Genomic DNA, 23612 nt, shown 5'->3' on the forward strand with positions numbered 1-23612 from the left:
CTTAGATCTCTTTCTAAACCATTAGAATGTGCTGCCTCTCTTTTACCCCAGCTCCTCCAAACTTGGCACCGTTTCTACTATCTTAAAATCTGCTGTACTTTAAAAGCAAGTTTGCCGACTGTTCCACTTTCCTGCTGATGGCAACAGTAACACTGACTACAGCACAGAGTCAGTGAGCTCAGCAGAGATCTGTGCAATCTAGCTCATACATTATCTTGGGGGAACTGTCAATCAAGATATTTCTGATAATATACTGTAATGCATGTTGTTGTTTTTTTTTCTTACTGGCCTGCAACACTATGGCCTGGAGTTTAACAAGGCTTTGTTTGGATTTGATTTTTTTAATCTTGCAGGGAGGTCTGTATTTTATTATTATTATTATTATTAATATTATTATTATTATTATTTGTTTATTTAGCAGACGCCTTTATCCAAGGCGACTTACAGTGACTAGGGTGTGTGAACTATGGAGCACAATGAGGTTAAGTGACTTGCTCAGGGTCACACAATGAGTCAGTGGCTGAGGTGGGATTTGAACCGGGGACCTCCAGGTTACAAGCCATTTTCTTTAACCACTGGACCACACAGCCTCCTTTATGAAATAGTTCCTTTTCATGCAGTTTTATGTCTGCAGCAAGTGAAGAGGTTTCGTGTTCTTCACTCCATTAGTGGACAGACTCAACCACGGGGTCTCACTAACCTCAGCACTCTTCCTGTACCATTGCCTGGGGGGAATAAAATAAAGTTAGAAGGACAATGCTGTTTTGATCATTTTCATAGGTCTGTAAAACGAAATACTGTATATCATGGTCTGAAAATAGATTTTTCTAAAAGCAGTTCTTTCCATTTGGGTTATTTTTACAATTGGTATAAATTCCAAGTTGAAAATCATTCATAATTAAATCCAGCAAAATACATTTTTAAATGGGATGTCAAATAAGACAAATTGCTGTACATTGTGTAAGTTCAGTGCAGAACAGCTCCTCATTTTGTGTGCCTGTGACAGAGAGTGTATGAATCCTAGTCAACAATCTCCCTCCTGACCTGTGAGGGCGCTGTGTAACAGGAACAGTGCAGAACAGTTCCTCATTTTGTGTGCCTGTGACAGAGAGTGAATGAATCCTAGTCAACAATCTCCCTCCTGACCTGTGAGGGCGCTGTGTAACAGGAACAGTGCAGAACAGTTCCTCATTTTGTGTGCCTGTGACAGAGAGTGAATGAATCCTAGTCAACAATCTCCCTCCTGACCTGTGAGGGCGCTGTGTAACAGGAACAGTGCGCCCCGGACTGGATGGTTTGACAGTTCATTCCAGGGTCAGATGGAAGTCGGCTATTCAGGAAGGGGGTGGAGACACAATACCACTGAAGGTATATCCGGGGATGTGGCCGAGCGATCTGTTCCTCTGTTATGGTTACGATACAACCGGAGGAGTAAAGCGAAACCGTGAGTGTTAGTGTTGTCTTGTCTGTCTGATTAACTGTTAAAATGTGGGAGCTGTCGCTATTAAGCCAGCATCAAACCCAGACTTCACTTCACCATTGTATTCACTGTTTACGTACATACACCACTTGCACCCAGAGCACTCACTGTTGGATTGGTGAACATGTAGGTGTTTGAAAGTGTGTGTATTATTATTATTATTATTATTATTATTATTATTATTATTATTATTATTATTATTATTTCGGGACTGAACCCCGTGGTTTTACTGCCTTTACACATCAATGTCAGTATTATCATTTAAAGCAATTTTCACCATTGAATTGTTGCTGGACTGTTGTTTCTAATCACTGCATCACCTCTACACCTGTGCACTTTAAACCACAGTGCCTCATTTATAATATGGTTTTATTACACTATAAGACTACTAAGGATGAACTATTTTGAAGGCAGTAAATTAGCACCAATGTACTCTTCTTTTACCTTCTACTGCACTGAACAGTATACAGTGCCGAGAAAAAGTCTGTGAACCCCAATGATAATTATGGAAATTCCATAGTTTTACCATGATAGCCTTCTTGAATCAAAACCAGTATTTTCTTAAAATATCTAATAGGGTTTATATTAACCAATTCCATGTCTTTTGAAACAAAATGATGTATGAATTAGATAAACAATGAGTAATTGAGATTCAGGGTATGTGAAAAAGTAAGTGAACCCCTGGTTTAATCAGCTCAATTAAGGGGATAATTAGAATCAGGTGTTTAAATAATTAGGTAGCTCTTCAGGGGTGAGTTTGGGAGGCCCCACCCTATATAAAGATCAGAAACTTTGTGAGTTTGGGCTTCACCATACAGGTGTGTGGAAACACATCATGCCACGATCAAAAGAAATCTCTGAGGACCTCAGAAAAACAGTTATTGATGCTCATCAGTCTAGAAAACCATTTCTAAGGATTTGGGGCTCCACCAATCCACTGTCAGACAAGTTCAAGACCACAGTCACTCTACCCAGGAGCAGTCATCCTACTAAAATCTCTCCAAGAACAAACTGGAAAATCATCAAGGAAGTCACAAAGAACCCCTGAGAAACATTCAAGGATCTGCAGGCCACTCCCGCCTTGGCTAATGTGAGTGTTCATGACTCAACTATCAGAAAAAGACTGAACAAGAATGTGTTCATGGAAGGATAGCCAGGAGGAAACCACTGCTCTCTAAAAAGAACATTGCTGCCCGTCTGAAGTTCACCAAAGAGCACATAGATGATCCACAAGACTTCTGGAACAATGTTCTCTGGACAGACGAGTTGAAGAACTTTTTGGCCTCAATAAGAAATGTTATGTTTGGCGAAAACCAAACACTGCCTTCGAACAGAAGAACCTCATCCCAACCGTCAAGCATGGTGGTGGGAGTGTGATGGTTTGGGGCTGCTTTGCTGCCTCAGGACCTGGACGGCTTGCCATCATTGACACAACCATGAATTCTGCTCTGTATCAGAAGATTCTAGAGGAGAATGTCAGGCCATCTGTCCATGAGGTGAAGCTGAACCAAAAGTGGGTCATGCAGCAAGACAATGATCCTAAACATACAAGCAGATCTACAAAAGAATGGCTGCAGAAGAAGAAATTCTGTGTTTCAGAATGGCCTAGTCAAAGTCTGGAATTAAACCATCGAAATGTTCTGGCAGGACCTGAAGCGAGCTGTCCATGCAAGGCAGCCCTCAAATGTCACCGAGTTGAAGCAGTTCTGCAAGGAGGAATGGGCCAAAATTCCTCAAAATCGATGTGAGAGACTGACCAACAGTTACAGGAAATGCTTAGTTGAAGTCATTGCTGCTCAAGGGGGTGCCACCAGTTACTGAATCTAAAGGTTCACATACTTTTTCACACATGGATATTGAATGTTGAATCATTTGTGGATAAATAAATGTTGAAAAAGTATCATGTTTTGTGTCATTTGTTTAATCAGGTTATCTTTATCTATTATTAGGACTTAGATTAAGTACTAATAATATTTTAGTTTTGAAATATATGAAAATCCTAAGGCGTTCACAAACTTTTTCTCAGCACTGTAGATCTTTCAATGACATCATTATCTCTTGTTATTCTGGAACGTACATTTCTGAGTTTACACAGAGTTAAGTGGTGACTTTGAAATGTGGACTCCTGCTTTTGACCAACATAAACATATAGAACTCAGTTTTTCCAATACCATAAGCATGCAATAGCTACCAGATTGAAGTCACTCACAATTGGTCATAAGACCTGTACCAAAATAAAATCTTTATGTCATGGATTGTACAGTTTAAATCTGATGCAGAATCAGTACCTAAAACAAACACAGTTAAGGCAATGCAGACACATTAGTGTCTAGTGCCTGGAAAATGCCATCCATGTTCTGCCATTTAAGTTATATCTATAATCTGGTATCGTGGAAAAATAATAAAACACAATCTTGTACTTTCATTCACCAGATTGTAGAATGACTGGCAAAAGGGTTGTGGACCATGAAAACATTTACATTGCATTACTGGCAGACAGTGGAAATTCATTCATGTGTATCTCAAACTTCCTGACGTTTCAACAACAGCATGACAAAGACCTGGTGGCATGCAAAAGGAGAACAGAAAACAAGAGAGACTGTTCACCCTCTAAAAAAAGAATGAAAGTAATCATTGCTCCTTTGACACAGCAGACCTCCTCTTCTGACAGTTCAAATCAAGTGAATGTAGGATTCATTGTATACACAGAGAAGGACCCGTATTGTAATGAGTTGTGAAGACTGACCTTCAGACTACCTGACAATCAGCTGTGTACAAGCACTTAACAGGCAAGGGAAGCTAAGGAAAAGCAATCAGGCTGGAAAAAACACAGGTACTAAGGCTAATTGCCCTGGTCAACTGGGCATTTTTTATAGGATGCTATAAATAGAAAAAAAACTGCTTAAATCCATGTAAACTATGACAATACAGTAAACTATACAGGACCTTTATTATGCAAATAAAAAAGATCAATTCGACAACAGCATACACCCAGTGGTGGCTTATTGCTTAAATACAGCAATCCAGGAACAGGGTGTGAAATATATATTGGATATAATGATAAAATGATGAAAAAAAATGTAATACATACAGATGCCTCCACTGTACCCCCATCTCCATGCATCCCTAGCACGGGGATAACAATCAAGGGAACCCTGCGCAATCCTACTTGGAACATGTTTCATACTCCAGGTAATGGACTCCTGAGGCACAGAGCAGCAATTCTGCTCACAGCTCAAGTCCTGCCCCTCCATCTGGAATCATGCTAGGAGCATTATCATTTCGCAGCAAGAAACTACAGATTTACGAGAGGTGCTGCAAAATGCACTCTGACACACAAATAGGCGAAATCTGGCAAAGTCTCAAGATCCTGACTGCCAAGATTAGACACAAATAATTCAATACATGTACATTATCCAGAGCCCCCTTGGAGACCACCTACACTTCTCTTCAACAGAAGTTGCCACAAACCCAGTACTGTCAGGCACAGTGGTGATTATACATACTCCCTGTGCAGTCACAGTGGCACATTGGCTTTTACAGAAACACATTAACCGACTCATACTACTCCAGGAACATACTAGATTAACTTTCCAATACTGAATGATGAAAGTGCATCTTTAGTTTCCTGCAAGAGAAAGCAATGACTCAAAAGCATACAACTGCTCTTCCATCATATACTGTACATAATCATCTGCTGTGCCGAGCAGGTATTAGGGCTGCAATAATTAATGAAAGAATACGAAGAATGAAAGTTAAAAAGCTTTCATGCAATCTCCTTTTGTGAAAATATAAACAGATGTCTGCTTTATGAATATTTCTTACTTTGTTTCCTCCTGCCCATATACATGAACTCCCTTTTCCATTGAGAGAACGTTATATGGCACAGCGAGCTCAGTTTGCATGGAAACAGTAGCTGCACTTGGACATACTGTCACATAAACAGGTGCAAAGAAGTCCAATGACAATTTAATAAATACACTATAGGACACTATAGTTAATGCTGGGTATGTTGCCTTTCTCTTGTTTGAAATCAACCCAGTCCCTTGGGGGAATTAATAATCACTCTTCTTCTTAATGATCTTCCGACCCAAGCATAATACCTGCCTGTGCACTCAGTCATGGCCAATACAACCCTGACTGCAAACATTTACAACCCTTTTTTTAAATGCATTCAATGTGTACTGTATCAATCACCATTATGTTTAGGTTGCAAATGATTTGGCTGTCAGAAGTAGAAAAACAGGAGTTACCTGTAAAGAGTTTTGTGACTGCTTTGTTTTGTTTCCGGGCAGAGCATAGAAGCAGCAACCAAGGAGGGAAGAACTCATGGTGGCTTGCTAAAAGTTCTGCTATAGTTCGAGAGGAGCTTGATGACCGCTGCTCCCCTTCAGCAAAGTGACACCCCTCATCAACTGAATCCACCAGGATGAAGACAGACTGCTGTGGAGGCTTCGCTGCTTGGAGTGGAAGGAGAATGCACCTGTGGAGAGACCAACAAAGGATGAAACGCCAAGGAAGCAAATAAACTGCAAACCTGGGGCAAATTAATTAGAAGAAGAAGAAGAAGAAGAAGAAGAAGAAGGCGGCTTTGATGCTTTAGATTCTGGGAGGAAAATGAAAAGACACTCAAACTAACTAAACTGATTGACATAAATGTTAACAAAGTTGGTATGGTCTGAGGGTACATTAAACATGACAAACGGTGTGGGCACTACGGAAATTGCCATCAGTTATTTCACACCCTGGTAATACTAGACTACAACGGCTCCTGGTAGAAAAGAAGAAACATTAAACATACATTCTGACTAATGAAGGGATCCACCAGTAAGTCCATAAATCAGGCAAAGTTCAAAGACCATGATGTCAATCACAAACACACTCTGAACACTTTGTTATTTTTGAATGACTGCTGGGAAGATTTACTCTTCATTATAACACAGTACAGTATGTAAAGCAGGTATCAAGGCTCAAATCATCTTTAATGATGGTTAGTGATATGCTTGCAGGGCTCTGAAACACTCCATTATAACCCAGTAGCAAGTACAACTCTGAGGTACAGAAGGTTTGCAAACATTATTTATAGTTAAGCAAATAGTTTGCAGATACAGCAGCACAGTCAAACAGGTGGGAAATCATTTTGAGGTCGTAAGTCACAGGGTATTATTTTATTGATTTGTTTTGCAGTCTTGCTAAATTAAAAACCACTACTGAAGCACTTTCAATATGAAGCAGATAGAATATTTCTCCCAACACTGACATTACTGCAGGAGTGAAAGAGTGTGATAAGAGGAGTCAGCAACCTCTGCACTCAATCACTGCATTGTTAAATTCCTGAGAGGCTCAAACAATCATGTCTGAATCAGCAACAAGCAAGACTGACTGAGCGCCAATAGCACAAACGCCCCCGGGAGCCACTGCAAAATGATAGCATTTGCACTTACTGTAACAAGTGAATCCATAGAAATATGACACTGTTTTCCATGAACCCTCAAAACGGTCAATGGAAATCAAATGGAATATATGTTTTAGCCACATTAACTAAACAGTGCTTAAAAAGATACATGTTATGGAACATGTGGGGATTCTTTGACTGTAACCACTGTGTAATGAAGCTTTACATACCACTACTGGTAGTGCACATTTCAGCTTTACTATACTGTAAATAAGGTTTTATCAGGACTATGCCAAGCATGAACATTTTCAACCCACATTTCACACCACTGCGCATACATGATCTTGCACGTCTCATAACAACAGAACTAATCTGAAGCTTTATGCAGTGGTCTGAGATTGAAGCCCCGTTCACTGAAGCTTTATGCACAGGTCTGAGATTGAAGCCCCGTTCACTGAAGCTTTATGCAGTGGTCTGAGACTGAAGCCCTGTTCACTGAAGCTTTATGCAGTGGTCTGAGACTGAAGCCCTGTTCACTGAAGCTTTATGCACAGGTCTGAGATTGAAGCCCTGTTCACTGAAGCTTTATGCAGTGGTCTGAGATTGAAGCCCCGTTCACTGAAGCTTTATGCAGTGGTCTGAGACTGAAGCCCCGTTCACTGAAGCTTTATGCACTGGTCCGAGACTGAAGCCCCGTTCACTGAAGCTTTATGCAGTGGTCTGAGACTGAAGCCCTGTTCACTGAAGCTTTATGCACAGGTCTGAGACTGAAGCCCTGTTCACTGAAGCTTTATGCAGTGGTCTGAGACTGAAGCCCTGTTCACTGAAGCTTTATGCACAGGTCTGAGATTGAAGCCCTGTTCACTGAAGCTTTATGCAGTGGTCTGAGATTGAAGCCCCGTTCACTGAAGCTTTATGCAGTGGTCTGAGACTGAAGCCCCGTTCACTGAAGCTTTATGCACTGGTCCGAGACTGAAGCCCCGTTCACTGAAGCTTTATGCAGTGGTCTGAGACTGAAGCCCTGTTCACTGAAGATTTATGCAGTGGTCTGAGACTGAAGCCCTGTTCACTGAAGCTTTATGCAGTGGTCTGAGATCGAAGCCCCGTTCACTGAAGCTTTATGCAGTGGTCTGAGACTGAAGCCCTGTTCACTGAAGCTTTATGCAGTGGTCTGAGACTGAAGCCCCGTTCACTGAAGCTTTATGCAGTGGTCTGAGACTGAAGCCCCGTTCACTGAAGCTTTATGCAGTGGTCTGAGACTGAAGCCCCGTTCACTGAAGCTTTATGCAGTGGTCTGAGACTGAAGCCCCGTTCACTGAAGCTTTATGCACTGGTCTGACTGAAGCCCCGTTCACTGAAGCTTTATGCACTGGTCTGAGACTGAAGCCCCGTTCACTGAAGCTTTATGCAGTGATCTGAGATTGAAGCCCTGTTCACTGAAGCTTTATGCACAGGTCTGAGACTGAAGCCCCGTTCAATGAAGCTTTATGCACTGGTCTGAGACTGAAGCCCCGTTCACTGAAGCTTTATGCAGTGGTCTGAGACTGAAGCCCTGTTCACTGAAGCTTTATGCACTGGTCTGAGACTGAAGCCCTGTGCACTGAAGCTTTATGCAGTGGTCTGAGATTGAAGCCCTGTTCACTGAAGCTTTATGCACTGGTCTGAGACTGAAGCCCCGTTCACTGAAGCTTTATGCAGTGGTCTGAGACTGAAGCCCCGTTCACTGAAGCTTTATGCAGTGGTCTGAGATTGAAGCCCCGTTCACTGAAGCTTTATGCACTGGTCTGAGACTGAAGCCCTGTTCACTGAAGCTTTATGCAGTGGTCTGAGACTGAAGCCCCGTTCACTGAAGCTTTATGCAGTGGTCCGAGATTGAAGCCCCGTTCACTGAAGCTTTATGCACTGGTCTGAGACTGAAGCCCCGTTCACTGAAGCTTTATGCAGTGGTCTGAGACTGAAGCCCCGTTCACTGAAGCTTTATGCAGTGGTCTGAGACTGAAGCCCTGTTCACTGAAGCTTTATGCAGTGGTCTGAGACTGAAGCCCTGTTCACTGAAGCTTTATGCAGTGGTCTGAGATCGAAGCCCCGTTCACTGAAGCTTTATGCACTGGTCTGAGACTGAAGCCCCGTTCACTGAAGCTTTATGCACTGGTCTGAGACTGAAGCCCTGTTCAGTGAGTTAGGACAGAAAGTGTTATTGTATCAGTATATATATATATATATATATATATATATATATATATATATATATATATATATATATATATATATATATATTATTTTTTTTTTATTTATTTAAGTGCCTCTTTTTTTTTTTTTTTTTGGCCATTCCCCCCTAGAATTTTGGAATCCCCCCATTGGCTGCAGCATAGGGGGGAAATCCCCCCCAGCACACAGAAATGAAATTCAAGCCTTGCCCGTGGTAATGATGACACAATGTAATCTATACGACAAATGCACATTTTTGAACGCAGAAAACAAATGAGCGTTTCATACAGTGCAGACAGGTGCAGTTACAGAACTTGGATTTATTGGTATTAGCCATCAGTTTTTACTACTGTAACTCATCTGTAACTATAAAAAAAAAAGAATACATTAATTAAACAAGCATGACGGAAGTAAAGGTGGAGTTGAGAATCTCGGGAATGGATATCCTTGGTGTGCCATGCCTCAGACTCGTCCATCCCGTTGTCATACCGGTCCACCTGTCCACACTGTGGCAGTACGAAGCGTGCTTGTCTGGGTTTCATATCGATACAGTTATACCGGACTCCAGTGTGAACAGACATTGCGATACTGTTCCACAACGATCTGTGACAAACTACTAAATAAAAAATAAATAAAGTTTTGAAAGTACAGTAGCTTCTAAAGTACTTGTATTTATGGTACATACTTCACTATGACAATGTTGCAAAATAAACATTTATGAGTCATTACATTTTGCAATCTCCCCCACCTCACTGTCTCAGATTATTCTGATATCACACACTGAAGTACCTGGAAGTGTTTCAGGAAAAATCACAAAACATTAGCTCTCAACTCTCATTACTGTTGAAGTTGTGGGCCTGTAATGGGGGAGGAGTGCTATAACACTGCCCCAAGTGGTATAGGAGGCCTTGCGGTCCAGTGGTTAAAGAAAAGGGCTTGTAACTAGGAGGTCCTAGTCCCACATCCCACCTGACTCATTGTGTGACCCTAAGCAAGTCACTTAACCTCCTTGTGCTCCGTCTTTCGGGTGAGACGTAATTGTAAGTGACTGCAGCTGATGCAAAGTTCACACAACCTAGACTCTAAGTCGCCTTGGATAAAGGCGTCTGCTAAATAAACAAATAAAAATAATAATAAAAGTGCCTGTGAAGGATGGAAACAGCACTGAAAAGAGGTCAGCGCACATGAACTGCTCTTCTCGTTTAGTACAGTTTTAGCATATTACCTATTGATCACCATGGGTGTTAATGTGATGGAGGCAAATCTAGACGCCAATACAAATGCTATATTGTACTTGCGAGAGCTCTTGAACCACTGTAGTTTACGCCGTTGCTTTAGTTTCGCCAGGTTATCTAACAAAGATTATGCAATATGTAATGCCAAGGTAAAAAAAAAAAAACCATTAATAAAATAATCCTGTTCCACAATGTCATCTGCTCTTAACTGATAAGACTCATATGTTATCGAGCCATAAAGCAATCTCATCTGAGCCCGTCGGTTTTCAATTGATTTACCTGTTCAAAGAGATCCAGGCCGCCATAAAGGGAAAGCAGTTTACCTGAACCAGCTCAAAGCATGTTTAGCATGGGCTTGATGCTCACATTGCTGCCACATGCTTGTTTTATTATAGGATTTATAAAAACTAAAACACCATTCTGTATTGCCATAGGGACCAGTCTACTAAAGAGATGGACACAAATACAATTTTGCCTAATTGTATACAATACTGTAAATACTATACAGAGTTCCAAAAATGTATTAGAAAACACTATCTGTTATATCAGTTTGCGCTATTTAGATGCATGAACCTACAAAATACCATTGGGGAGTGTATGAAAAGTGTGCCTATTCTAAGGGTACACTAAGTATAAGCACGCATTTCACAATTCTAATTTGCTCACACTTACAAGTGTGTATCTGCTGTGCCTTTTGAGTTGTATGGGTGCTGAAGGGATGCTCTTTCTGGCCTGACGTCCATTTTGGCAGATCATAGCTCTGTAACCAATTACCTTGTGACACTGACAACACAAGAGTATTTTGTTAGATAACCTGGAGAAACTACAGAGAAGGCAATAACTACAAGTAACATATGCCATTTTTACTGGCACTTTTGCACTTTCTTTCTACATTTGCCTTCATTCCATTAGCATCCATTGACATTATTCAACTAGATGAGTTCTGTGTGTGCAGCAAGTATCCAGAAGAGATCTTGAGTGCTTTGAAAGATCTGACGTCTCAGACACCCTTTTCACATGTACAGATCCATAACAGAGCTGAGAGTGAATATGGTGGGATTCTTACCAACACATTTCTAGGTACAACCATATGCAATATCAAAGAGATAACCTGAGATGGTGAGGTGTGGACCAGTCCATTTGAGCTGGAATGACCCACACTGTATTATTAACTACAACTTTGAAGTGCAGGATCGACCAACAGCGAACCACTTAACAGTGAAGAAAGGGAACAGAACGTTGCATTTCAGAAACTTCCGGTATTGTACCATAGGTGCTTACTGAAGCAACAGTCTAACCATTACCTTATACTCTTATATTAAAACTCAACACAGATCAAAGTTTTACTGTTGCACATAAGCCAGCACCATACACTGCTACAGTGTTATCACACACCATTATGAATCATCATGTTTTACATATTTTAAGAACACATTACTGACAGTGCAAAGCAAAAGGAAAGACGCACAATGCAGTACACTAGAGTAAGTATAGTGTAATTTACTGGACTGCACTTTGACAAGGCAGTTCATTTTAACTTTCATCTTCACAGGGAAGCTTATGTTGCCAATGACATTCAAGTTGTGTGTTTTTTGTATGTCTTGGTAATAAACAATGCAATAGCCCAAAGTCAGTACCAATTTGCCTTATTTCTGACAGAACCTAAAAATGATGTGAAATATTTGCTATTTTAGGGGGGTCTGAATTCATCGTGGTTGTGTAGCAATTTTGCTTTGAAACATTTCCTTTGAAGACAAATACTAGTGCGTAATTTTATTATAACATATGGGATAAGACGAACACAAACATCCTAAATTAACTACTATGTCCAATTTCTAGAAATATTTAAATAAAGCACCTAAACCCAGGATGCTAACCTTAATTTAGAACTATATTCATTGAACTTATTACAAGGCAAGTGTGATTTTCCAATTTAAAGGACAACTAAGATCTCAGTAAGCATGTGGTTGATATCAGGGATACAGCATATATATATACAGGTGCTCCTCGACTTACAAGGCTTCGACTGTCTTGCATTATTACCCTGCTTCGACTTTACGATATTGCCACGGCGAGACACGAGCCATGCTTCACGTACACATGCTCGGTGTCCGAATCGCAGTACCTGTCATCGTCACCTTGACTCAGTCACTTAGCGTTTTTTCTTTTAGAATGTATTTGCCCTTAACAATGTCTGATAAGAGCAATGGACTCAAAACGAAACCCAAGCTGTGAACTCTGAGCTTAACTTCAGGCGATCATATTTCCGGCTAGGAGTACCGCATACACACACTGAATATGTCATTGGAAAGCCCTGAGTCTGCACTTTTAAACAAGCCAGGTAGGTGCCTGAGTAATATGCACGTAACCACCGGGGTGCTGGCGCCCCGAAATCAACGGGCTGAGTGTAAAGAGTTAAATCAATATTTGCATGAGTATAATATAACGGGTCATTTTTGTAAAAATATATTATCTGGCCAAAGAGTCAGGAATGTAACCCCAATTTATAACATTGTTCCTATGGGAACATATGCTTCGACTTACAAAGCGACTTTCAGGAACCAATTGTGTCATAAGAGTGTATATATATATATATATATATATATATATATATATATATATATATATATATATATATAATGTGTGTGTCTGCAGTTAGTCAAATAAGGAAGGCTAAAGGGTCACCTAAACGGAAGTCTAATGGAAACAGGTTTCTCTGTGGCTTTAAAGTTGTGATAATGAACAGCATAAACTAGATTGAAAACTAGTCTACCAAAAAGGTTTGAACAACTGCCTGAAAACTGAAACATTTAAACATTTGACTTGGTTTTCCACTTTGCTTTCAAATGGTTGGATTGGTGCTTTTAGTGACTAGTGATACTTCGCTCGCCATCCTACTACATTGAAAACAGGTAAGCACCAGGACATATTGGAAATCGGTGTCACAAACACACACATGAACTAAAACTGTATTCCATTTAGACTTGCAAGAAACTACAAGAAAAAGTTTGCATCCTGCTATACATATATCCCTGTCAGAAAATGACAATCCTCATATTAATACACAACATAACATGTATTATAAACATGGAAGGATCTGCATGCAATAAAATCAACGTTGCTTTACCTCCTGAAAGCCTCAGCGGGGTTCCTTTCACACTCTTCAGGTTGCAAAGCACTCTGAACTGCAGGGTCTCTTACTTTCTCCTCGTATCCCTGTATTAGTCCACCGTGGCAAATCTGAGCCACCAGCCCTCGAATGAAGCCGCTGACGGAGAGCGTGTCAGAGTCGTCGGCCCGGCAGAAATGGAAAGCTAGGCCTTGTCGGTGAAGCCCCCTCTGCAATCCCTGAGGAGAGCTTGGCCACAGCAGCTCCGTGCACACAGCACTCTTCCCACTGCCAGGACCCCCCACCAGCAGCACTCCCCAGGGTCCTCCCTTGCTGGGGGCCGTACTGGCACTGCTCCCAGGGTTTGCTACACTAGTCTGCTTGTGAGGAGCGCTATTAACACTGATAATGCTGTTTGTTTTCTCTTGGAGGCAGTGCAGGAGCTTGTGGAAAACCCACTCCCTACAGTAAAACCTCTTTCCCTGCAGCAAACTGGTTTGTGCCATCTTGAATCCTGCTGTTACAGAGATTCCTCATATGGACCTGTTCATTTTCTGGGCTGGAAACTGAAGCAAGAGATCTCTCTCAAGCACTCATTTTGATCTTGTTGCCACAACAGCTCCAAGTATGTACTTTCAAGGTAATTCACAATTGTAATGACTGCTGGCCAGATGCCCCCTATTTTGCTTCTTTTATTCAAAGATGTAGATCTTCTCTCTGATGGTGTGTTACATGAAGTGATGATATTTAAGTGCTAAGGTATCATTTGAAGAAGTCATGTTTTTAAAAAGCACTGCTTGATTCCACTGTCAGATAATACTTTTCATATGGCTTTGTAGGTCAACCCCATAGCTCCCCCTGGATCTCCTATAACAACGTGTATGCTTCCAGTGAAGAGAATGGACAATACATCTGGAAAAAACTAGGGAGTAATGTCAACACTTCAATGTGCCCTGAAAGTACTGTTTCATTCCAAGTGTTCATTTACAGGGTTAACAAAATACCGTACATCTGGAAAACCTGGAAACATTCTTCTGGCTGCTTCCCCCTGGTGAACACCGAGATATTTCAGGTTGATGTTTAGAGAAGAGTGGAACAAGCTGCAGGCTTGAAGTTTTTATTTTGGTTTTGCTGAACTGCAGCAATATGTCACAGCTGCATATGACCCACACAATCAAAACACAGTCTTCATTATGATTCACACAAAGTGATAAGGCAGTGGTTGCTTTAGAGTCCATGCACTAAAGATCTCAAGTGACATCTGTGTGCACAATACTTGGAAATCCTGTTCACGTTGGGTTATTATCTGTCTGGTCTGTCATCCTTATGTTTCAAGTTACTATGTTGCATCCAGTTTAGCAAAGGGTTGTCACATTATTGAATCCGAGGCCATTAAACTAAGGACACTGTTCCAGAATACTGAAAAGAAAAAAAATAAACCGCTGCATTGTTAACATTACACATGTATATTTAACACACTGTTGGGGTAATGCTACAGTACAGCCTTTGTCTACTCTAGCACGTTGCATCTGGTGACACCCACTGGCTATTAACTGTGCCTTACCCAGCGTTCTGTTGCAAGTGCTGGATAATTATTCATTCTCATTCTCTCTCATGAGAAAGGTTTCTTGTCATGGTTTCTATCCTTCCTCTACCCACTGATCTTTTCCTTCCTTCCTCTGTGGCTTTAAATCCCCAACAATTATTCACATCCGTCCTGCTTGGGACCCGGTACTACAGTAACCTCAAAAAACCGCAAGCACACAAGACCTTACTCAACATACACCTTTTTTTTTCTTATTTTCTATCCTATCATAGTACTACAACAGTTATAAAAATATAACTTAACATGTACTCAGCTACTGTATAGAATGTTTTTTTTTTTTTTTTTTTTTTTTTAAAGCAGAGTGTAAAATATGTGTACTCTCCACACGTGATAAATAGCCTACTCAACACTTATATTTCGCCTCGGTGATTTTCACAAAGTACAGTACAGTTTGCAGAGTGGGCTATCGTTTTCCACCTGCGCTTCTTAATGCATCTGCTTTGCTTGGATTTATTTTTTAAAGTCTCAAGCCTTCGCAGTGCCATCATTTAATATTTGAGCACAGCATGCTTCGTTTTTTAATTGCCGAGTTTCAGTTATTGCACGCTTGTTTAACCATTCATCTTCTTTTCCTCAGTTACTACCAATACCTTAAAACACTGCGCCGGGTCTAATTATTTTAACGACTACACCAGTCGTTATTTAGTTTCCTTTTGATAAACCTCACCCCTTTTGTTACCATGTTACAGTCAATCAGTAGGTTCAATGTTATCTAAACAAGGCTTAGCAAGGCATGTATTTGTATGCAGTATTTTGCAAATACCTTATCACAGCGGCTGTCCCAATTTGTGTTCGATATTCTGGGTGCACACTTTTCGTGCTGGTTGCGTTTTTTTGTTTTTGTTTTTTTTCTCTTGTTTCCCAGTCACAAACCAGCTGTCTCCTTCTATTTGCACCACGGTCTAGGTTTAAAAAAAAAAAATAATAATAAAAAAAAAATGCTTATTTCAATCTACTCGTTTTCTAACCCTGAACTTCATGCAGGCTTTCAATACCGCTATGTCAAACATCCCGTGTCTCCACAATTCTCTTTTTAGTTTGTCTGTTTGCTCCTTTCTGTTTGTCCCCTTTTCTCACTGTCGTGATCCTACTTCCACCAAACACAGAACCAGACTGAAGCGAAATCTCCACCTCCAAATGCTCAAAGCGATTCTCTCGCGCAGAGACAGACCAGACACAAAACAGACACGTTGCATTATGGGAGATGTAGTCATTACCCCTTATTTGACTGCGTGGACTACAAAGTGTATATGGGCGAATTGTTTATTAAAGGATTGAACGCACTGCTCATTATTTCAACAATGATTAATTATTCAATACGCCTATATGATTATGCAAATACACGGTATCCAGATGGTTTACAATTTACATGTGATTGATATCTGCAGGAGGTTGCCATAACATAGCTGCTTCTGCACAGTTCAATATAATCGGAAATCGACATTTACAGCATTGCAAAATATAACAAATAAATGAGCAGTTGTGATTTTTCAGTTTTAACAGAATTTTCACATTATTTACATTCACATTCATGTTACAATTTTTCATTCAACAAAAATGAACATCTTGGTTTAATCTGACTTCTATTTGAGGCTATTTAAATAAACAGAGGCAAGAAATATTCTAATCTAGATTGTGCGGCAATGCCTATTGTGACATTTTACATATTTAGTTATTTAACTGGTCAGTCAGGTCAAACCCTCGAGGCGTTTAACACCTGTTTTAATAGAAAGCATAATACAGTACATCTATGTATTTAAAATGTTACTTTTCTTTATAAAATAACAAATGTAGACACAAAATGCACATTTATTTGATAAGGGCACAGTACATTGAAAGTTCAAATACACAAGCTACATATAATTTATTTTTGTCTCTCTTTTAATTGCTGTTTTCAACATATTCTTTATTTGGACTGTTTTTAATGTAATGGTCTAATTGTTGTCATCTGTGTGTGTGTGTGTGTGTGTGTGTGTGTGTGTGTGTGTGTGTATGTGTGTGACACGCCCAGGGATCCATACAAATGTGTTTTATTGTGATTTTTTTGCTTTGTATTGTACAGTGCTTTGATATACTTTTTGTACGAAAGGCTATATAAATACAATTTGATTTGATTTGATATTAGACTATGAATAATAATAGAAAAACCTAATAATGAATCGAGTTGTGCATAATGGGAGACAGCCAGCATGGTTTTAGGAAAGGGAGATCATGTCTAACTAACCTACTTGACTTTTTTGAGGATGCAACATTGAAAATGGACAACTGCAAAGCATACGACATGGACTATTTAGATTTCCAGAAAGCTTTTGACAAAGTCCCGCATAAAAGATTAATTCTCAAACTGAACGCAGTAGGGATTCAAGGAAATGCATGCACATGGATTAGGGAGTGGTTAACATGTAGAAAACAGAAAGTACTGATTAGAGGAGAAACCTCGAAATGGAGTGAGGTAACCAGTGGTGTACCACAGGGATCAGTATTAGGTCCTCTGCTATTCCTAATCTACATTAATGATTTAGACTCTGATATAGTAAGCAAACTCGTTAAATTTGCAGACGACACAAAAATAGGAGGAGTGGCAGACACTGTTGAAGCAGCAAAGGTCATTCAAAATGATCTAGACCGCATTCAAAATTGGGCAGACACATGGCAAATGAAATTTAATAGAGAAAAGTGTAAAGTATTGCATGCGGGCAATAAAAATGTTCATTATAAATATCATATGGGAGATAGTGAAATTGAAGAAGGGAACTATGAAAAAGACCTAGGAGTTTATGTTGACTCAGAAATGTCTTCATCTAGACAATGTGGGGAAGCTATAAAAAAAGGCTAACAAGATGCTTGGATATATTGTGAGAAGTGTTGAATTTAAATCAAGGGAAGTAATGTTAAAACTCTACAATGCATTAGTAAGACCTCACCTAGAATATTGTGTTCAGTTCTGGTCACCTCGTTACAAAAAGGATATTGCTGCTCTAGAAAGAGTGCAATGAAGAGCAACCAGAATTATCCCGGGTTTAAAAGGCATGTCGTATGCAGACAGGCTAAAAGAATTGAATCTATTCAGTCTTGAACAAAGAAGACTACGCGGCAATCTGATTCAAACATTCAAAATCCTAAAAGGTATAGACAATGTCAACCCGGGGGACTTCTTTGACTTGAAAAAAGAAAAAAGGACCAGGGGTCACAAATGGAGATTAGATAAAGGGGCATTCAGAACAGAAAATAGGAGGCACTTCTTTACACAGAGAATTGTGAGGGTCTGGAACCAACTCCCCAGTAATGTTGTTGAAGCTGACACCCTGGGATCCTTCAAGAAGCTGCTTGATGAGATTCTGGGATCAATAAGCTACTAACAACCAAACGAGCAAGATGGGCTGAATGGCCTCCTCTCGTTTGTAAACTTTCTTATGTTCTTATGTTCTTATGTTCTTATGTTCTTATAATATATATATATATATATATATATATATATATATATATATATATATATATATATTTATTTAATTTTTAGTCGTTGCCAATTATTTTTTTATTATTTTTCTCCCCAATTTGAAATGCCCAATTATTTTTAGGCTCAGTTCACCGCTACCACCCCTGCGCTGACTCGGGAGGGGCGAAGATGAACACACGCTGTCCTCCGAAACGTGTGCCGTCAGCTGCCCGCTTCTTTACACTCTGCAGACTCACCGTGCAGCCGCTTCAGAGCTACAGCTTCGGAGGACAACGCACCTCTGGGCATCTTACAGGCAAGCCCGCAGGCGCCCGGCCAGACTACAGGGGTCGTTGGTGCGCGGTGAGCCGAGGACACCCTGGCCGACCTAACCTTCCCTCCCCCCGGGCGACGCTCGGCCAGTTGAGCGCCGCCCCCTCGGAGCTCCCGTCCTCGGTCTACAAAGGAATAGCCTGGTCTCAAACTCGCGACATCCAGGCTATAGAGCGCATCCTGCACTCTAGCGAGTGCTTTTACTGGATGCGCCACTCGGGAGCACCTAATAATATTTTAGGCAAATACTTTGAATACATACAACCCATCAAGGCAGTGGTACATTAGTCAGGTTTGGGTTTGAAATCCCACAGCTGATAGCTGGTTTACACGGGAGTGCAGTGCTCCTGATTGAGAGCTGGTCCTGATGGATAGAAGGCCTCCACATTGTCTCCAGACTCAAAGGACTTGTCAGAGGGTAGTCTTAACGGTTAGTGTTAATTTGGAGATGGTCACAAAAGAGGGAGTCTGCTGTACAAACACAATTTGCATAATATAACAATCATTTTAGTAACATTACCCCCCCACACACACACATACATCATGTAAATACATACTTAGACCTATCAGTATCATATGAAGTAGATCACCATGAGCTATGTCCATGTGTGACAAGGCTGGTTGAGTGATTACGTCAGACCCAGGAAAGGAAACACACACAGCACGGTGAAATGATGAAGGCGCTTGCTTGCCCCGGTTTATTGCAAATAAAAAGGTTGAACAAAACAGAGAACACTGACTGCACAAACAAAAACGGTGCGTTGGCCAAAGTAAATAGACAGACAGACAAACAACGTGGAAGAATCAAAACAAATATCGTGCGAGCCCTCTCGCACGAGTAGCATTTGTTATTTTCATTTCTCCTCTTTCTCTCCCGTTCTCCACTCTCGAACACACAACCCCGAGTGAATTAAATGTGCATCTATATATACAATTGTGCTGGGATATCAATTACCAATTAATTATTCACTTGAATCCCAGCACGTGAACTAATCTGTGAAAACCCCATGTTCACATTTTAAAGTACTTTAAATGCATGTGAAGTGAAGTGCAATCCCGTGTCTAAATACAATTATACATTTTAAATAACTTGTGCTGCACACACCCATTTATATCCCGTGCAGCCATATCTATACACCAACATTAACATACCACACGCAACATACAACACAGAAATGCACACAGGGGCGGGGCACATTGCCACACCATGTAAACATGTGTGTCACATACAGACTGACAGACAGACAGGCTCCTCTATGTATCCCAAGATAGAACAGCCAGCCCAGACAGGAGATCATTCTGTTTCTCTGTTACAGGTTCAAATAAAAGGCATCACTTCCAGCTTACCACAGTAACTAGTAAGAAAAACAATTCAAATCCTTAGTGGCAGTTCATGTAATTCACACTCACGTTACATGTTCATTAAAATCAATTAATTTGCCGTTTCGAGAGGTGAATTGAAAAACCTGTTTTAAAGTGTCCTAGAATTATGGGGCCAGTTAGCAACCCTAATTACAGTCCTCATAACAGAAAATGCTAGGATCACAACAAAACAAAACTTTGATCCCTATACTTAACATTTACCTTGCAAGTTGGGCCAGTGTTTGGAAAGCGTGAATGAGCACTGACACAAAGCAAAATGCACAGAAATTTGTGACACATGCCGAAATGAAATCTGATCAGAATGAAAGCTCAGCCAATCAACATTCAGGGATTATACTGACATGCTGGCCAATAGCAGCTAACAGAAACAGAAGCTGTGTGAGGAAACAGAATGCAAGCAGCATGTACTGAGTACCAGTGAGTACTGGCAGAATTTCATCCCTGGTAGTTACATAGTAAATATATGTGTTCTTACACATATTACAGTGTTATTATGCATAATTACATTGTACTTAATGTGTAAATCCTTTTGCACAATATATGTAAGTACGCAAGTGTTCAGAAAAGGGTGAGGATTTGGGTTTTGGGTTAGGGTTATATTGTGCACAAAAAATGACACATTGAGTACATTGTAAGTCTGCAAAATAACATTGTAACTATGTGAGTGCACACATAAGTAACTACTATGTAAATACACAGTAATTAGAGACACTTAAAGTGTTACCCAATAGTCTTTCCCAAAAATATTTTCAAACCATTGCATCCAGGTGTATTACCCTTTACATTTGTTAAGGTTTTAATTAAACATTCAGGAATGTGTTGTATTACTATAAATTAGTGTTAATATCAAACAGTTGACTGGTGTTGTTTTGTCATTCATGTACTTGATACAGCAAGATATTCTAGTGTGTTTTACGTATGTTGAATTACATGGACGGCAGCATTTGTCTTAAATTCTTAAAATCAGGTTTACCTTGAGCTCCCCAAGCTGGTCCTATAGCTGTATATGTATCTAATGTCATTGCTAAGCAGCACCCAACTGGATACCCATGCCTACAATTCACAGTTAATGCAGAGATATTTTAAACTTGATATTTTTGTATTCAATTGCTAAATTCATCTTTTGAAGTTGTTTTTATGGGAGTGCCTGCAGTTTAAAGGACATGTTTAAAATACTGACATGCTTATGGCAGATGGCAGAATATACATGTTCATTCCCACACTACTGTTGTGTGCTAACATCAAGACCTCCATCAACACTTGCATTAGGCTGGACTCGTTTTTACATATAATAAAAGGCTTATATGGTCTTCAAATGCAATCAGTGGTGTCAGAGGGACTTTGATAGAGCAGATTATAAAACTACAGTGCTGTGTGGTAGACCATACTAAAATGAAAGGTATTTTATTTTAGCACAGTGGAATAATTCCCTGACCTTCACACAGTCATATCCCAGAATAAACTGGACATATAGAGTCTAACACAGCAAGTGTGGTACGTTTGACAACATGCCCACCTATTAAAACTTCTATTCTTGAAATAGTGTATGATTCATGATACTCCAAACTGCACTGGCTTTATTATGTAAGAATAATGCTGCAAGTGCAATTATATCATGAAATGAGAAATACCTTGGCTCTAATAAAGAATCGTTATCATGTTCCTAAAGTCATTTTAGATGTAGAATTACACACTGATAGGTACATGTGAAATACAGAATGCCTACTTTGAGGATCCTGACTAGAATCAGTGATAACAGGGATTAAAGCCAGACGCCTATTTTCATTTTTTTGTTTTGTTTTTATTTTTATTTTTTAATTGAGATAAATAAGAGAAATAATCAAAGCTGATTATATTTTTAATTAATTACCTTTTGTATGGTTAGCGTATGCCTTGATTTCAACTGCTGCATGAAAAGTCTAAATTCACTTTGTTGCTAAAAGCATTCTTGTGGTTAATTTAGTGGTGCATGAAGGTTGATATAACATTGAAAGTGAATGGTTGATGTAGTTATCTGATTAAAATAATTTCAGAGGAACAGTAAGAGTTATAATTCCAGTTTGTACGAGGAACATCTATAGACAGTAAGCAATTTCCTACGCATTTCGCTATGGCAGACACATTGGTCATCATTGTGTTTACATTCTTGTCATCACAATGATTAACAACTCCACAGTACTAAAACAGCAGTTGTTTGTCGGTGACCTTTAGTCTGTTGGTACTAGGGGTATAAATGCCACTGGTGCTGAACCTTTAAACAACCGGTATTTGTGGTAGATACTGTAGCACACAGGCAAAAGCAAAAGCTGCTGTAAAATGCCAAACAGCAATCTCCATGTGCATATTGTATTTGAAAGCATTGCATTCCAATGGACCCATACTTTGCTCTTTACATAAAATGAGGATGGATTCGAGTTTGCCAAGAACGCTAAGGGCTAGGTCTGGTTCCAAGGCTGGTAATTGCTGCTCAGTGCCTGTGTAAATGTAATGTCTCATTAGCTTTCACCATGACGTCTTTCTAACTGGATACGTTGCATGACAAAGCTCTTTTGCATGCAGTACACATGCTCGCCAGTCTAAGCCTCGCTGACAGTCAGGGCTGGGATATGTAGCACTAGGGTATATTTCATATCATAATTCTGTACCCTGAGTGGAGTGCAGGGTTGTATTGTATTTCTGTTTTGACATCCATATTTTCCTTTGTCTTGGATTTAGACAGCAAGGTAAATGTAACGCTACTTGCAGGTTTCTGTTAATGTGGGTTAAATATATGTGTTAACATTTAATTAGGCGTCAATGGCCAATGCTGGATGCCCTTAAAGGTCAGGTAATGATCTTTGGGGTTGGTCAGGGCTCTAAGCCTACATGCAGAGTCTTAATAGTAAATGTACTATTTACATAAGTCCTTTGTTTAATTTACTTAAAATAATAAAAGGATTGCAGGACAAGGTCAATTACAAGGGTAGTGTTTGATCAGATCAAACAAAGTGATGCAGTTCCTATGTGAAACTGCAGTCCTTGGGGGTAATCTAAAAGCAGAAACCAAAGGACAGGGTATTGGACACTCTTGTTATGCTCTGACATTACCAAGTCAACAATCATTGTACTGTATATAATACAGTTTGGTAGTCAACCTTTTTTTTCAAACTTACAGACTACTTGATTTAAAATGTTGTAGTTCTCAGCAAAATACTTAATCATACAGTATGTCCCTGTTTGCAACATTGTATTTAATATTTGCAACATGTATGAAAAATAATGCGCATTTTCTGGGCAACCCAGACATTATATGATAATGACTTTATATCTTCTACACATACTGTACACACTGCAGACAGTGTGTTTATTTTTGGGTTCATGTTAAATACACCATTAAAGTATATTTTGTTTAATGTTTACTGTTGTAAATGTAATTGAAAACAAGACT

General features: G+C 39.8%; 1 protein-coding gene across 1 annotated transcript in view; it reads right to left on the reverse strand.

The window, feature by feature from the left end:
* The window catches only part of LOC117409353 (ankyrin repeat domain-containing protein 50-like), a 34906-nt gene extending 18673 nt beyond the window's left edge, over positions 1-16233 (reverse strand). Inside the window, exons 1-3 of the mRNA XM_034015272.3 lie at positions 15797-16233; positions 13446-14846; positions 5734-5963 (exon numbers count right to left, since the gene is read on the reverse strand). Coding sequence (XP_033871163.2) covers positions 5734-5963; positions 13446-13933 — 718 coding nt within the window. The 5' untranslated portion in view covers positions 13934-14846; positions 15797-16233. The remainder of the gene's footprint in view (positions 1-5733; positions 5964-13445; positions 14847-15796) is intronic.
* Positions 16234-23612: the final 7379 nt, after the last annotated feature.

This window comes from Acipenser ruthenus, chromosome 2 (genome assembly GCF_902713425.1).
Source record: "Acipenser ruthenus chromosome 2, fAciRut3.2 maternal haplotype, whole genome shotgun sequence".
Lineage (NCBI taxonomy): Eukaryota > Metazoa > Chordata > Actinopteri > Acipenseriformes > Acipenseridae > Acipenser > Acipenser ruthenus.